Source organism: Aedes albopictus, chromosome 3 (genome assembly GCF_035046485.1).
Source record: "Aedes albopictus strain Foshan chromosome 3, AalbF5, whole genome shotgun sequence".
NCBI lineage: Eukaryota > Metazoa > Arthropoda > Insecta > Diptera > Culicidae > Aedes > Aedes albopictus.
Window position 1 is genome coordinate 428613844 of NC_085138.1, and position 17019 is coordinate 428630862.

The following is a 17019-nucleotide window of genomic DNA, read 5'->3' on the forward strand; positions in this document are numbered from 1 at the left end:
GTCAAAAATGCCAAATATCGGCATTGAAAATAAATTAACAATGAATAATAGCATGACGACGTCTTAATTCATCCATTAAATACCAAATATAGCGAAAAAAATAATCGGAAGCATTATTTTTGTCGCTGCAATTCTGCTAAGCCATATTATTCAAAATTATTTAATCATTATTCAAGGTATCATTATTATATGCTCAATGATACTTGAACAATTCTAAACAATTGAAATTTTTAAATCTCAATCATTTTATCATAAAACGATTACTGCTTGTATTGTTATCATTGCTCCAATAGATATCGTATGATATGAACGATATCATGAATAGTATTTTTCTATGCGGGTAGTTTCTCCGTGTAGGGCATACCTTCTTTCGGATCTTTTATCTTCAAACGTCAAATTATCATCATCTCCCTTTTGTAGTATTTCTTTTTTGTCTGCTAGTCAGTTTGTTATCGCTAATCGTAGGTAGGTATTTATTTTTGTTCCATAAACGAATCTAGAAGAAAGAATAATAATTATTTTCTCCGTTCCTTTCAAACTGATTAAATCACGGTACAAAAATTCAGGCCGAAACACCCCCTGATAGTGAGTCAACCCGTGCAGATCAGTAAAAAAGGAGAAACTGATTGATAATCAACGCAGGAGGCAGCAGAGCTCTTCAACGTCTCGGCCATGAACGATTGTTTTCGTACGCTGGTAGATTACGCTACCAGATGCTTCAGCTGCCATGAAGATTCTTCCGCACAGGTAAAATAATACTATAGCTCGTCGTTTGGTGATTATTCTATAAGCTGACAATGATTTCTGATTTAGGGCAACGAACCGAACGAGCGAACACATCTGCTGGACAATCCGGTAAGCAATAGCCCAGCCGTCCGGAGGTCGGACAGCGAAGACCTCACGCAGGAGTACCCCAACTCGGTACCGAAGAAGGACGACGTTTCGGCGCTGAACAAAATCATCCAGGACACGGCGGCGTAAGTTTATTTAGCTGTTCAGCAAGTAACTGTTCAGTTTGTTTGGAGTGATGATAATGGGTTGAATTTGTTTCTAGGAATGTGATCGATGTTGCAGCCATGGACATTCACAACATCGAGCCACACGAATACAACGATCGGGTGAAAATCTACTCCCAACGACTGGCACAACAGTGGAACACGGTACAGCATCCGAATCATGTGCACCATGTTGGTGAGTGTCTTTTACTATGTTCCGACAAACCAAGCTCGGCGCATAATACATAGAAACCTACCTAAACTACAGAAAAAAAAACTAAACTCTTCCATTTTTATCTTTCTAGGCCTCCTGAAAGACATTGCGAACCCTGAGTCAGTGTTAGCATCAGCGGCTATTGCGCCCGCCGATTTGAGCATGGTAAGTAACTGGGCATTAAATTTGTTCTATTAACCCAAAGTAACGTGCGCTTTCTTATTACATCACCTCGCAGATCCGTGACATGGTCCAGAAGGCGAACGTTGCCGTTGGCGAGATCAAGGTTAAGCACACCGAAAATCTGGTGGTGCCTTTTAGGATTCCATAATATCACGCCATCCGGCGGCATCTGTAAAAGTAATAAAAAACGGAAGGCAAATAAGCAAGGTACAACACCCGCGCGCAATACACGGGGTGGGATGCTGCAGCAAGCTTTGTTTCTTTTCTAATTTGTGTCCTCATTTCGGCTCTGTCCTGTCGGCAACGATGAGCATTGGAAGGGTTTGATGTTATGTTTACTCCACATTTTATCAGTGTCGAAAGTTTAATTACGTTTTCCATTTTTCCTTTCTGTTAGGTTACCAAACTACGCGTTGGTGTAGTAGATAGATCAAGAAGCAATAGTGTAAAAAATGTTTCATAAAGCTTTCTCCTTCAGGCAAATTATTTAAAGTTCTTCGCGGGTCCGAAATTTATGTGTCGTACATTAGAGATCCTATCAAGTCCCCTAGCTTCCCAGAAATCAAACTCACTTGAACGAACTAAAGTGCTGGCCTGTAATTTAAGGAATAAATATTCTTATAAGTATATACAGCTTTGTATGAAAGTGAATGTTTGTTTGGCTCTTATCTTGTTGATAATAGAAAGAATGAAGATATCCGAAACTGCACCCTAAATGTTTTCAACAAAGTTGTTTCCCAGCTAACCTGAAAAATATGAATAATTTCTTGAATTTTTGATGGGATCCTTGCACGAGCTTTAGAATCCTTGTAAATAACCCCGAAATAAGGTTTGGAGAAAATCTCGAAGGAGTTCTTGAAGGAAGTTCTGCAGGAACGTTTACATAATTGTTCGGAGGCGAATTCTTAAAGAACTACTTGAAGGAATCACTATAAGAGTCTCTTACTATAAGAGTCTCAGAAATTCTTAAAAAATGTCTTTGGAGAAACTCCTAGAGCAATCCTAGAAAGAATTTCGCAATAAATTTTTAGAGAAATCTTCAAATAAATCCCCGAAGGAAATCGTGGAAAAAATATTAAGAAGTTCTTGGAGGAATTCCTCAAGTCAGAATTTGTGAAATTCGCAAAAGAATGATTTGAGAAATTTACTAAACATTCCTTAAAAGATTAAAAAAAAAATCTTCACGGAATCTTTAAATGATGAACTAAACGAATCATGGGAGGAATTTCTGTGAGAAAAATTTAAGAAATTTCTGAGAAAATTGTTAGAGCAATTTTTGAAGAAATTCTTAAAGAAAATAACTGAAGAAATCCTTGTAAAATTTTTTCAAGGAATTCCAAAATGAGTCTTTGGTGTAATTCTCGATAGAATTCGCGCAGGAGTTCCTGAAGGCTCAAGCATCCGTCATCGATGATGATTAACCTGGGCTTGTTAGGGGAATATCTGTAAATAAAAAGAAAATCGCGTTAAGTACTGTTCTTTTGAATTCCACTAAGAATTTGCATCCTTTGACAGATACGTATTTCGACCTCAACTGTAAGGTCGTCTTCAGTGTCTTGTACTTGACTCGACTCCGTCATCATTTTTCGGAAATAGAAAAGCAGTTTTTTCACTATAAATCAAAACAATAACCACGAAAATGTATTCACTGTATTCTATTTCTCATGTAGAACACAGTGAATCCATTTTCGTTGCAAAAATGTTTGATTTGAACGAAAACACTGCTTTCAAATGTTCGATGATGACGATGATTTCAATGACGATTGGTTCAACGTGAAGTAACCCCTGGAAAAAATTCTGAAAAAACATCATGGAAGAATTTCTGAAGAAATTTTTGGAGCAATTAGTAAATGATTCGTTGGAAGAATACCTGAAGTAAACCTTAGAGAAATTTTTAAAAGCAGTCTTGGAGAATTTTCTGAAGGTAGGAATGCATGAATGAAAAGCTTAGGATTTTTTCCTACTCGTCGCATCGATTTATGTGGCGCTACCTTCTACAGGTATACCTCGATTTAGTGGACATTTCAATTTTTGAAATGTCTATAAAATCGAATTTTACGAAGCAAAAATTTTATTTGATTTTTATTGAAATTTTATACCAAAATGTACCAAAACATATAAAAATTGCATGAAAATTGAGTTTTTAAGATTCGGAGTTTTTGTTATATGTATACTAGTTATTCCCGCCAAATAATGAATAAACTACTATCTCGATATTTTGTTACCATCAAAATCTTTTGTCTCTAAAACTATGCATGGTTGATTCAAAAGCCAATATTTTGGGCAATGGACATACACAATAACGTTGTTTGTATAAATGTCTCAAAAAATTGAAAAAGTTCAGAAATTCATTGAGGAATTCATTTGAAAATGTCTCCGAGGATTTATGTACCCTGGAATTTCTTTATGAATTACTTCATAAATTCCTCCTGGGATCCCATCTGAAATTCCTCCAGAAGCTCGGAAATTTGGAGATTCGTGACAAGCACTTGATAAAGCGTGGTATTTGCCGAACGATCTTTCTGTATGAGTAGTAATACTTTGTGCCACTGCTCGATCGCCTTTTGTTGCAATTCTGAGGTGTTGAATAAAATAAAGTAAACGAAAAATTTTCAACTTTATTACGACGTTCTCCGAATAAAACTTCCCACATCAAATCATCATGTTACAGAATATTTCAGAAATTCTTTCATGTGTTCTTCCAGAAGAATCACAAAAAATATTTAACGAAATTTGACAAGAATTGCTGAACCGATTCCTTCATGATTTTTCACAAATCATTTCAAAGATTGTTTGAGAAACTCGCCCAGGGATTACTTCAGAACTTTCCCTAGTTATTTGTTCATTAATTTCTCTGGGCATTTGTTTGGAGAATCTTTAGGAGGTTTCTTTAATAAATCTACCAATTTTTTTTCAGAAATTCTTCTAAAACATCTTTCTGTTTTTGTTTACGAAAATTTGTCGGCCAAGAAACCCTTCACGGATTCTTTCAAAAAATCTTCCATTGATTCATTCGGAAATTTTCTTCAGATTTCCTTCAGAAAATCCTCCACTTTTTTCCAAAAAAAATATCCATGAAATTGAGCAGACATTCCTGAAGAAACTCTTACAAAAATTCGTTCAGAGATTCCTTCAGATATTTCTTTAGACAATTATTCAGAAATTGCTCCAGAGATTCCTTTAATAAAACTTTCAGCGATGCCTTCAGAAAACATTAAAAAAATGTTTCAAAGCTTCCTTCAAGAATTTGAACTGTGGTTACTTTATAAATTCTTCCAAGGATTTCACCAAAACATCCCACAGCAACTTCCAATTTCTAGAGAAATTCCATTAGGGATTTCTCCAAAAGTTTCAAAGAGAGAGTTGTATATGATTTTTTGTAGAAATTCCTCCAGGGATTTCTTCAGAAAATCCTTCGAGATTTTACCTTTTTTTCGAGACTCTTTTAGATTTCGAAAAATCATTCGGAAACCGCTTTAAGCATTCTCTCAAACGATCTCCCCAAGATTATTCCAAAACTTTCTCCGGATTTTGCTTTAGAAATTTCTCCAGCGATTTTTTTGTTTCTAAATTTATATCAGAAAAACCTCCTGGGATTTCTCTAGAAATTCCTCCAGGGACTCTTTTTTTTAATGTGAGATTCATTCTGGATTTTTTTTTTTTTTGCAGAAACTACTCCGGGGGTTCCATCACACATTTTTCGAGGGGTTCTTACTGAAAATCTCTCATGGCTTTTATAATAAATTCGACTAATAATTTCTTCAAAAATATCTCCATATTTTCCTCCAAAGATTTCTTTACAAATATTTACAGATAATTTTGGATAAACTTCCACATATTTTTTAATAATTCTTTCATGGACCCTGGCTGAAATCCATCCTAGCAATTATTTAAAATATCTTTTACTAATTCCTGAAAAAATCTTCTTGGGATTCTTAAAGAAATTCTTTGGAAACTGCTCATAGATTTACATCAAAAAATCATCCAGGATATCCTGAAGAAGTTCAGTTAGATTTTTTTCACAGGGATTTTCTAGGGACTTTAGACTTTAGAATGTCATTTAGAAATTTCTCCAAGAACTACTTAAAAAAGTCTTGCACGGATAACTTTCAAAAATGTTGCATGGATTCAAAAAACCTTGCATAGATTGTTCCAGAAATTAAACTACGAATATCTTCAGATTTCTTTTATAGAGATTCCTGCAGATATTTTTCAAAGCATTCATCGAGAAAACCTCTCATGAACTTTCTCAAAAATACTCCATGAAGTTTTTTAGAATATGATTCACGAATACATTGAGAATCAGACACTCAAAACTCCTTTCAAAATTGTCTCAGAAGCTTTCTAAAGAACTATTGCCTTAGAAATTCTGCAAGAGATTATAAAGGAATATCCCAAAATTTCTTTACATTCCTTTAGGTATTCCTTCAAGACATTTGTCTTCCATAAATTGCTTAGGAAATCCTCCAAAGATTACTTCATAAATGTTTCTACAGATTCTGCAGACTTCTGCAAAGGATTGCTATGGAAAGGATTGCTATGGAAAAATTGACACAGAGAGTGCATCGGAATTGCATGTATTTTGCATGTATTTTCTCAGAAATTTCTCCAGGATTTCTTCCAAGCGTACCTCTAAGAATTTCTCTATGGATTTCTCCAGGAATTCATTGAAAAATTGTTTAGGATTTTTATTGGGGGATTTCTCCAGGATTTTTTAATATCTCAAGAAGTTTTGTTAGGTATTCCACTAGAAGGTATTCCTTCCAGAGTTTCTTCAGAAAATCCATCTATAGATTCTAAAAATATACCTTTTATTCAGAATTTTTTGCAGGAATTTATTTAGAATTTTCTTCAGTTTGTTTTTAATTCCATCTGAAATTTCTACAGCAATTCTTTCGGAAATTTCTTTAGATACTTCTTCAATATTACTAGAATTATTTCAGAAATTTCGACAACTTCAAAAGCTGTTCCACGGATTCTTTCAGAAGTTGTCCCAGCAAATCCTTCAGGAATTGCTCAAGCGGTTCTTTCAAAGATTCCTCCAGGAATTCATTTTTGGAAATGTACACGCGAAAGGACGCTGAAATCGGGGAACCTCGACTAACTAGTTCGGATTCTACCATGACAGCACTAGAAATAGTTAATGTCACATTTGGTCAGTAATCTGCCGAAGCATTATAATGACCTTTACAATTTGCTACAAATTTTGGAATTCAATCAGCAGACATCTGCCAAAAATATCAGAAATATAATGATGATTAACCTGGGCTTGTTAGGGGAATATCTGTAAATAAAAGAAAATCGGGTTAAGTACGGTTCCTTTGAATTCCACTAAGAATTTGCATCCTTTGACAGATACGTATTTCGACCTCAACTGTAAGGTCGTCTTCAGTGTCTTGTACTTGACTCGACTTATTGTATTATTAGAAATATAATACAATTCTCGGTGAAAAAGTCATAAGAAATGTTGAAAAAAGTTTGTTTGAAAAGTTTGAGAAAAAGTCTGGCGAATGGCAGTTTGCGTAAAAAATTTGTCATTGTTGCATCTGTAAAAAAATATCGCCAGAAAATCACCCCATATACTCCACTCACCAGAGATATTTATATAAAAAAAATGAAGTCAGAAAGGGAAGTATGAGATTAAGGTAAATATATAGAACTAAGTATGTCATGAGGTATGCTTTGGCGCTATTATGGGGACTCCACTAAACAATTTATTGATATGAAGTGCTCCGCGTGAAGGCTGGAAACCCCTGCATTATAAGTCATCATGATACAAACTGCAAGTTTCAAACTGATTGAATGTTAAAACTTTTACCATTGAAAAAAAATGTACATAAAATCGAAGTACATAAAATCGTCTATATAATCGAGGGTCCACTAAATCGAGGTATACCTGTATACCAAATATTATGATTTTCTTGAAAAAAAAATAGAGATAAAAAAGAGTGCTCTCTCGGGGGAAAATCCAATATGTATTTATTAAAATATTGGCAACAATCCTTGAAATAAAATTTGAGGAATGCTCGGCTTTTGCGTCATGACGACCAGAATGTTTGGATGAATTTTTAGTGGAATTCCAATTATGATACTTGGATGGGAGACTATATAGGAGAAGCAGCAAACCCGTGGATATTCAGTAAGACTATATGTTGCGGATATTTGTGCTCGATTTCGAATCGGTGCAAGAACTTTTCGCATAAGCAATTGTCTTGACATTCTTTTGGTTATAGAGTACATAATTTCGGCATAATTCATGGCATATATTTAAACTGATCAATAGGCTATGAAAGCTATCTGTTAATAGTTACACCAGTTTACATCATTTTTGAATCCGGTAAGCCGCTGATCATTTTTAGTGTAGAATCATGCCCTGTTCGAAAACGTGAAGAAAAAAAAATACAAGCTGACAATTTTGAATCGATTTTTGTTCTACATTTAAGCAAAGTAGCTCCCTTCATACATCTTGTTCTCTGTAATTAATGCTCCGATTGAGCTGAAATTTTTATGTTTCAAATATACGTTGAGAAATAATTTTTAATATATATTTTTTTGATTGAAAAGTATACTAATCTTCACTATTATTTTTAATTTCGCTAAAATTTAAGGAGATCGTCCCTTACACTCACCAATTTCTCGACTTCTACTAAACTGACACCAAAAATGTGTTCAGATATCGAAACATATTATAATCAGCTTAACGCAGAAAGATAGAAAATTGATTAACTGTAATGCAAAATATTAAAATTTTGGCAAATTCCATATTTTCAAAAACTGTAAAACTCAATTTTAGATTAAAACTGAAAAACTGTTCTTCTTGAAATTTTTTGAGCCGGATTTTGAAATCAGCACGTAATTACGCATCAAAAATTATGGTCGTTGATAGAAGTTCACGACTTTGATTTTATTTTGTAAACTTGTGTTGTGAGGAAATAGAAAAAAAATTCACCATAAGGCATTCCATAGGTCCCTGATATGTAGTTTTTGGATTTGCAAAATCCTAAAATAGTAAGACATAACAGCTCGTCCGGAACAATACACAATTATTACAGATCAAACCATAAAAACAGCTTCGTACTATAGGAAGTTGGCAGCTCCAGCAGAAAAAAAAAACCCGCCAGGATAAAGAAATACATTTTCCCAAACAACCGGAAGGCGCTTTCATTTCTCACTGCTTGGAACTGTGTCAAGGCGTATATGTTCGCTCCGCCGCTTGTTTAACAGTTTAGTTGTTGAAGCGGACAACCATCTTCTACTGCTGCTCTATTTCCATGTGCCATCATATCATAAATTTGCCAACGGCAAACAGGAATGTGCAGTAGCATAGTGACCTATAAACTATGTGTAGTTATAAATATCTCGCAGCTATGCTACGACATTCACCCCGTCCGGCGACAACAACAACGGTGATGATCGCGTATCGTTCCGGTATTTAGGTGTGTGTATGCAACAAACATGGGAGACAGACTTTGTCCTTTTCGGTCCTCTTTTACTATGGTTTTAAATATTTGGAAGTCGTATTGTTGGGATAGCTATTGGTTCATATAGTAATCTTTGTTCGGTGATATATGCCACTAGTATCGTTTGATTTCACGAAGGGAGGGGCAAAGCGATATTACAGTTTACGCGGCCGCGTAAATGAAAACTCCATACAAAAAAAAAATATCGTCTTATTTTTGCATGATTCGTCGAGAAATGGTGAGTTTTTTACGCGGTTTTTTGAAGTTGGACTGAGTTTTTTTTTACGCGGTACGTAATCCCCGCGTAAAAAAAACCTGACTGTATTTACATTACTTTTGGGCCTTTTCTGAGTACTTCTGCGTTAATGGCTTTATATATTTTGCAATAGTCTTAGTATATTGCATATAGGTAATACTAGTACGAATATACAATGAAGTTTTCTTTACGACGGTAATGGTCCCGCGTAAAACCGCGTAAAAAATCGCGTTATTTCAAAACTCGTCGTAAAAAAACCGCGTTACTTAAAAAAAGTCAAGTCACGTTAGATGTGGTCCTGACTATTTTACGCGTGTTTAAAAAAAAAACGCGGATTTTTTTACGACGGTTTTTGAAATAACGCGGTTTTTTAGGACGGACCGCGTAAAAAAACTTCAGTGTATAGGAACTGAGATTACTACTTTTTCATTCCTGTTTAAAACAATGTAATTTAGACTAAGAAATTTCTTAAACTTCTTTGGGTCATTGACAGCAAAGGCGAAAATATTAACTGTTAGATATATTACAAATGTGTGAGCAAACACTAAAAAAACGTATATTGAGGGTGCAGTAACCCTTACAATATACCTTTGCTCATCACTTGACAGCGGATATACCATTGTACTTTTTTGTGAATTTCCATCATATTTCCTTACACAGTCCATCCTCCATCTGTACCCATTTCCCTGTTTTGCTTTCTCACTCCATATGGCCATTTTCCGATGCCCGGTATTTATGCAACAAGGAAAGGGATATACATTGTAAGCTTAAAACAATGCGAAGGACACGAACGAGAGGAATTTCTGACCGGGAAGTACAAAGGCATGCTTTGATGTTTTATTTGCGTCTTTGTTTGCAATAGCCGTTTACAGCAATTTATCGATGACTTTGTTCGCATCCGTTCAACGGATTTTTCACTTAGGTAGATTTCATATTTAACTAGCTGTCCCGGCAAACTCTGTCTTGCCAATCTTGTGGTGGTTTGACAGCTTTTAAGCTAATTTAAGCACCGCACTCTAGATTGGTTTGATTTCGATCATATTGATTTTCTTCCCAGTTCATAAACATCAGTACTTTATCAATTTTCTAACTTTTGAACTTGATTTTCGTAACTTTTTATACATATAAACACAGCCACCATGAATACGAATCGAAACGTGCAAGGGTCATGCTGATCGGTTCAGCCATTCGTGAGTTTTGTTGCCTCAAAGGGGCTGCAAACTCATTTTTATATATATAGCCGAAAGCCTGGTCCATAATCACAAGCTTCGCTTCGGATGCAGTTGTAGAACTCCTTTTCGTTAATGTTGAACATCCGGTTTTGTTCTTTGCGCTTCGAACATTCTCCATAACGCCGCAATAGTTTCGCAAGAGCACTCAACCGCTATACATGGGTGTCGAGCATCTCCGTAATGTTGACTTCTGTGAGATCTCGGAGTTCTGCGGGCATCACAATTTCAGCAACAGAACGAACTAGCCTCGTTGATCGTTTGTACTGTGTTAATCGACCAATCTTGGTCCGCAATGTGGTGATCTCTGCCCTTCTCTGCCTATGGAGATAAGTGACATTTCAACACACGAACACTAGCGCGAACTTTTCCTTACACAAAAATGCACGCCAATTCGAAGGCCATAATAATTATAAAACTAACGTCCGGGGTAAGAGTGCAAATGTTTTCCTCGCAGTTTCAAAGCTACATCTACAAAATAGGCACGCATATATTCGAACGTGATTACCACGAATACATGATTATAACATGGAAGTGTGTGTGGAATGCTGAGGTCAAATCGTGGGTGAAATGCACGACTTGTATAAGTTAAAATGAATAACAAGAGCGTTTTACGATCACTTCACACTTATTTCAGAGTCACTTGTTCGGCTGTTCTATTTTCGGTAAAAGTTCGGATTACCGAAGTTCAGCACAGTTTTACCGAAGTTCGGCTAATCTTTACCGAACGTTCGGTAAACATTACCGATGATTCAGTAGAGTTTACCGAACGTTCGGTAATTTTTTGACGAACTTCGGTAATATGTTGCTGAACATTCGGTAATCTGAACTTTTACCGAAAATAGAACAGCTGAATACGGTACTTTATTTTAAGTGTGTTCCATAGTTTAAGCCTAGAGCTTTCTTGGCTCAGAGTACAAAAGCTAAAAAAAAAATCCAAAAAACTTGAGCTTGAGCTTGATTGGCCGCTCGCAGATGCTACTCCAATATCGCCACACCAGCTACACTCACACAAGGAACCAATGAGATATCTGTCGGGGTCTAAGCAGGTATCTTCAGCGTGTGAAGGTTGATGATCTTCTATTTTTAGGCGACAATGGCGCCTGCCACGTCAGGTTGCAGATCAATGTGGAGAAGGGGAAAAAAGTGATGATTGTAATCGTGTGCATTGCATCCACAGCAGACCGATTATACCTTTGCGTCTGCACAAATTCATCATACGGATGATGGTTGGCAGAGGGTTCACATTGGTGCGTGGATGCCAGGCGTAAGGTGATAGAATTGTGTGTTTTATTATTCGGAAGATGTGCGGCACAGTTCACTTGATTGCAAAACTCATAGGCGTAATCTGATAGATTGGGGGTCATACACAAATTACGTCACGCTTTTAGGGGGGAGGGGGGGTTGCAGATCGGGACGACCTTTACAAAAAATATTGAGTCCTATACAAAAAGTGTGACATAGGGGGGAGGGGGGGGGGGTTAAAAATGGTCGATTTTTGCGTGACATAATTTGTGTATCACCCCTTGATACTGAGATGTAAAAGCTTGAAAGGAAGGGAAACGGCTTTCACAGCCAATATGCATGAGTGGGTTTATAGAAAGATACAAAGTAGGAGGAAAGATACGGGCCAGGAATTGAACCCAGGATTTTAACTACCCGTCCAAGTTCTCAAAAAGACTAAAGAAATAATTAAACATTCTTACTATACAATGCCTATAAATTGCCTATCCTTCTTTGGCTGTGATAATAAATAAGTTGTCTGTTTGCATAAAAATCAATCAACTCTAAGGTACATCTATTCTTGTTAAATCGCTTACGCTGTATGAATAATTAATAAAAATGAAACTTACGTTTATCTATACCTTGCCTAGTGCACACCGTTCATTCCGAAGCCTTACTCTCTTCCAGCTTGACCGCCACTGGCTGGGGCGCCGTCCTCCATCCGTCGTTGTGTCTATCGAGTCGATTCTTTAGTATCTCCACCTCGCGGTTCCGCTTTTTGGTTAGCTTTTTGACCATGTGTAACCTATACAAATTTCCATGTTTACCTTCATCGGTGCATATTAACAGTTAGGTACTTACCGATGCACAATCCGCTCGTTGTTCTTTTGAATGGCTTTGCACCGTTCCTGCAGCATTTTCACACTCCGCCGGTACTGTTCGTTTTTGTCCGTTTCGTTGAACAGCTGGTGGCCATTTTCGCCGTGCGGATGACTCACGTTCGGTTTCGAGGGTTTCCCACTGGTCATCGCTGGAGGTCGGATCGGATTTCACCTACTTATTGGCGATTAATATTTAAAGAAACGAAACATAGCACAACACAGGCAGGTAAGCACGTAAAAGTTTTGTTTATGTTGTTCACCTCCTTTCGCAATCAGCTGAGTTTGACGTTACCGGGGAGAGACGCCCATCTCTCAGAGTCGCGACGCATTTTCTCTCTCTTTCGGCCGCAACCGCCATCAGTCCAGTATGCCAAATGGAGAACGCGTAGAATACAATGCTGAAAACATGCGAAAACAGGGCCCCTTGCATCAGACGGACACGTGCTTCTCTTATGGCGCCAAAATAGTAAAGATAGCGAAATCGATTTGGAAGTTTCGTTTTGCAGTGCCATGGCATCTTTCAAACTTTGTTTCCGGTGATTTCTTCTTCTTGGCGTGGTGTACACACAAGGGCACATTTTGCTTAATCGACACTGATTTTTCATTTGGGCCTAACTGACATTTTCGAGCTCTCTTAATCGATCCTCTCTTTGTGTTATCAAAGAATGTGTATTGAGTTTTCCAAAGATTTTTTGGTTGAAATGTGAAGAAGACGACTACATGTTGCTATAGAAACAAAAAGAATAATGATTTTGTTTGTTTTGATCAAGTTATTAGCGAAAGAGAGAGAGTCGACTAAGAGAAACCGATCAAGTCAGTTAGGCCCTTATGAAAAATCATTGTCGTAATATCCAACAGCTAGATTGAGTTTAAATAAGGGCGAAACTAACATGATCGACTTCTCTTCATCGACTTTCTCTTCTTCAAATTAAACTGACAAGATACAAGTTTGATTAAACTTTTTTACGTTTGGGCGCAAGATCGCATCCCAACCTAGCGTTTTATGGCCAAAAAGTTTAATCAAACTTGCATCTTGCCAGTTTAATTTGAAGAAGAGAGGGTCGATGAAGAGAAATCGATCATGTTAATCTCAATTTAGTTGACAATCGGAGTTTTCGACTAGCGAAGTTGGATTTTTCTCCAAATCCGTGCGTCGGACCTAACTTCGAAAGTGGTGCGCTGTATAGCAAACCTGGTCCGCTATACCACAGAGAACAGACATCCAGGCTAGAACAAATTTAATTTGGAAAGTTGTGTAAGGATTTGAATCTTTACTCGAGTCAGGTTGCAAACCAATACACGATGTCAGCACTAACGCCACCAAACACCATATTGCCACAGTCAGTGGTGAATTGAAACATTTCAAGTGGTGAATTAAATTAGTATGGGAAATTAACCGATTGCAGCGCCACGCTATTGCCACTTGTGTTGCCGATTTCAAATGGCCGTTAAATTCCTTACACAGTTTCGGAACTGGACTTGGATGTCTGTTCTCTGTGGCTATACAGCGCACCACTTCCGAAGTTAGGTCCGACGCACGGATTTGGAGAAAAATCCAACTTCGCTAGTCGAAAATTCCGGGTTTCAACTGCACGTACAATACTTTCGCCCTTATTTAAACTCAATCTCACTCACCTGATGTTGTTTCTTGTTGTTTCATGAGTTCTGTTCTTGTCAAATATTTGACCATGGACGAGTGGAGCTTTCTGGCTGCTTAAAAGGCTAACTAACTATGAGCCTTACTGGAACTACGGTCCCAAGTTCCGGCAAGGCTCATTGTTAGCCTCTTAAGCAGCTTGCAGAAAATGCTTACAATTTAAAATAGTACATTTAACACAAAAATAAAACTTGTAATATCATCCAATTTCAGTTTCAAACTGTGCGAAGAATTTAACGGACATTTGAAATGGCAACACAAGTAGCAACACCGTGGTGGCGCTGCTATCACAAAGTTCCCATGCTGTTGGCAGTGGTGAATATGAAACTTATCTAGATATGTATAATCATCACAGATTGTGGCAACTTGCTGTATGGAGGCGCTAGTGTTGTCAACGCTAAAAGCAATCGAATTCATCCACAGCTTTTGAGTGATTTGTTTTTTCTAGCTTCCATGCCTATTATCTGTGGGTGTTATAAGGAGAGTGGTGTTAAACACGAGTGATATTTACGATTTTCATGAAGCCTGTTCAATTGCTTGCTACACATACTCGTAACATTTGTAGCATCAGGTACACTTGGAACCACAGAGAACAGACATCCAAGCTAGAAGAAATTTTCTCTCGAAAGCTGTGTTAGAACACACATATTTTTAGCGTTGACAACACCAGCGCCAACATACAGCAAGTTGCCACAATCAGTAGTGAGTATACATATTTAGATAAGTTTCATATTCACCACTGACAACGGCATAGGAACTCTGCGATAGCAGTGATGCCACGGAATAATTCCACGGAATTATTGCCACTTGTGTTGCCATTTTAAATTACCATTAAATGCCTTACACAGTTTCGGAATTGGACTTGGATGTCTGTTCTCTGTGTTGGAACTTAGTATGTATAGTGCACTTTAGTACATGATCAGTTGAATCATATGATGCTTATGCATCCCAGCGCTATCCTGGATCATCCAAACCATGCTGAAGTTTAGATATATTTAAATGTGTAATGATCTATCAATAGAAGTGCATACAGATTATGTCCCGTCTGATTTATACAAGCAGGGTATGTAAGACGAATTTCTAGAACATCAGGGATATCTGTGGATACCAATTGGGGCTAAGGCCTTCATATCTACACTCGTAACAAAATCGTGCACATTTCAAACTTAGTATTGTGTACTTCTGTTATCATTGAAGATCTATCTGCATGTTATTGTTGAAAGCCTGAAAGTGCGTATTTCGACAGAAATGTCTATATAAATATTTCTGTCGTAACACGCACTTTCAGGCTTTCAACAATAACATACAGATAGATCTTCAATAATAACAAAAATACACAATTAAGTTTGAAATGTGTACGATATTGTTACGAGCTATACTGCCCCCACTCGCATAACAGTCCCATTTGCAAAAAGTAGGAATTGAGAAAACAGCGTTTGAAGTTTGATGACTCGTTCCCATACAAAACTTTTAAAAATCGTCATAACTTGAAAAATATTTGGATCATCTCGAAACTTTCACAGATTGCTTTGCACCTGAATACATAACTGTGAAAAATATTAGGATCACTAAAAAATTGTTCAGTTTTGTGTTACATGATACAAAAATCCATGATGGGACTGTTATGCGGGTACTTTCAATATGGGACGCTCATGATTTGGTATTTTTTTCGCACGTTGACATAAAAATCCGCAATTTTTATTAAGGGTTTTGAAAGTACGTTGAAAATGATGATGATTCCTTACGTTAACTCAAAAGTGATGAAAAGTCAAATGGGACTGATATGCGAGTGGGGGCAGTATAGCATGTATACCGAAAAGTTTCATTTAGAATGAGTTACCAAATCTTTGTTTTGTAAACTAGCTCTTTCTGGTTTGTGGTTTGAAAACGATTGCTTCTATCTTGTAAGTAATTGTAGGGAGACCACATGTTGACTAAAAACGGATATTAGCCAATAACAAACTGAATCCGCAACTAATATTTCTGTGGTCCTTTGTCTAACACCATGTGACGAAATGGGTGTTTAATGCAAATTGCTTTTATCCCAATATTTATTGATGGATTGAAAACCGCATTGGTTGGCTAACCCTCATAAGAAACCAAAGACACCGAAGTGAAAACGAACACTATACGTCTTAAACCCGGATGCCTTCCTCCTTTGCTACAGTCTTATCGAGTGCTATAAATCTCGATCCCTGTGTGAAACCACACTCGGTAAGTTACAATCTATTTATTGCTGCATCCTCATCTGATGACCTGACGATGTTGTAACATAGGACTGCGGTAGTATCCGGAAGCTTCGTCGAACTCATGTAAGTACACTTGGTCTCGGTAAGTAAATCTATTGATTTAGGACCTTTCCACCACCGCACAGTTGAACCTTTACATTCGCTAGCTGTTGCTCTTTTCCAGTTAGCTGTTCCCTGTTGTTCCTAGTTTGCTAACGCTGCAGAATAAGATGCTCTTCTCCATATACACTAAGGTCTTTTTTTACACGGGTAGTTTTTCTGCTTTAACTCGGTCAATTTTGAACCTACCTATCTGATTTTCCGTACACAGGTAGTACTAACCGTGTCTACCTGTGTACAAATTTTCATGTGAATTGGCTCAAAATTGACCGAGTTAAAGCAGAAAAACTACCCGTGTAAAAAAAGACCTTAGTGTAGATATATGCAGAGGCAATGCTCTTTTTCCTACTTCGCACATGACAGGATGAACCCCAATCAACCGACAACCGAGTCGCATTTCCTTTCAACAAGACAAGAGTCCTTTGCTGGCTGGCGATGCATCCATTTTCCAGGTCTATAAATAGCGTTCCCAGGAAAAAGTAAAGTTTATTCACCAAGCCTCTGCTGGTTGAGTGCCTTTTCCCAGCGGACTCGTACAGTGTCATCACCTTGAGCCATTACAAGCATCTCGG

General features: G+C 37.2%; 2 protein-coding genes across 3 annotated transcripts; one reads left to right on the plus strand and one right to left on the minus strand.

The window, feature by feature from the left end:
• The first annotated feature begins 370 nt into the window (after window positions 1-370).
• LOC109407646 (ragulator complex protein LAMTOR1) lies at window positions 371-2043 on the plus strand. Of its 2 annotated transcripts, XM_019680799.4 has the most exons (6): window positions 371-465; window positions 567-747; window positions 814-977; window positions 1055-1191; window positions 1301-1374; window positions 1448-2043. In XM_019680799.4, exons 2-6 carry the CDS (start codon window positions 673-675, stop codon window positions 1538-1540), a joined length of 543 nt encoding a protein of 180 aa, XP_019536344.2. In that variant the 5' UTR covers window positions 371-465; window positions 567-672; the 3' UTR covers window positions 1541-2043. The 2 variants fall into 2 exon arrangements, with proteins under 2 accessions (XP_019536344.2, XP_019536343.2); XM_019680798.4 differs by lacking the exon at window positions 371-465 and having other exon boundaries at window positions 478-747.
• Window positions 2044-12108: 10065 nt separating this feature from the next.
• Window positions 12109-12721, minus strand: LOC109407693 (TCF3 fusion partner homolog). Its single transcript, XM_019680841.3, has 2 exons — window positions 12423-12721; window positions 12109-12366 (listed from the first exon to the last, which is right to left on the minus strand). Exons 1-2 carry the CDS (start codon window positions 12587-12589, stop codon window positions 12222-12224), a joined length of 312 nt encoding a protein of 103 aa, XP_019536386.1. The 5' UTR covers window positions 12590-12721; the 3' UTR covers window positions 12109-12221.
• Window positions 12722-17019: the final 4298 nt, after the last annotated feature.

Coding starts and splice junctions, on each gene's coding strand:
- LOC109407646 (XM_019680799.4), top strand. CDS start 673: ATGAACGATTGTTTTCGTACGCTGGTAGATTACGCTACCAGATGCTTC. Junction 748..813: donor ATGAAGATTCTTCCGCACAG/GTAAAATAATAC, acceptor TTTCTGATTTAG/GGCAACGAACCGAACGAGCG. Junction 1,192..1,300: donor GAATCATGTGCACCATGTTG/GTGAGTGTCTTT, acceptor TTATCTTTCTAG/GCCTCCTGAAAGACATTGCG.
- LOC109407693 (XM_019680841.3), bottom strand. CDS start 12,589: ATGACCAGTGGGAAACCCTCGAAACCGAACGTGAGTCATCCGCACGGC. Junction 12,367..12,422: donor AACGAGCGGATTGTGCATCG/GTAAGTACCTAA, acceptor AAATTTGTATAG/GTTACACATGGTCAAAAAGC.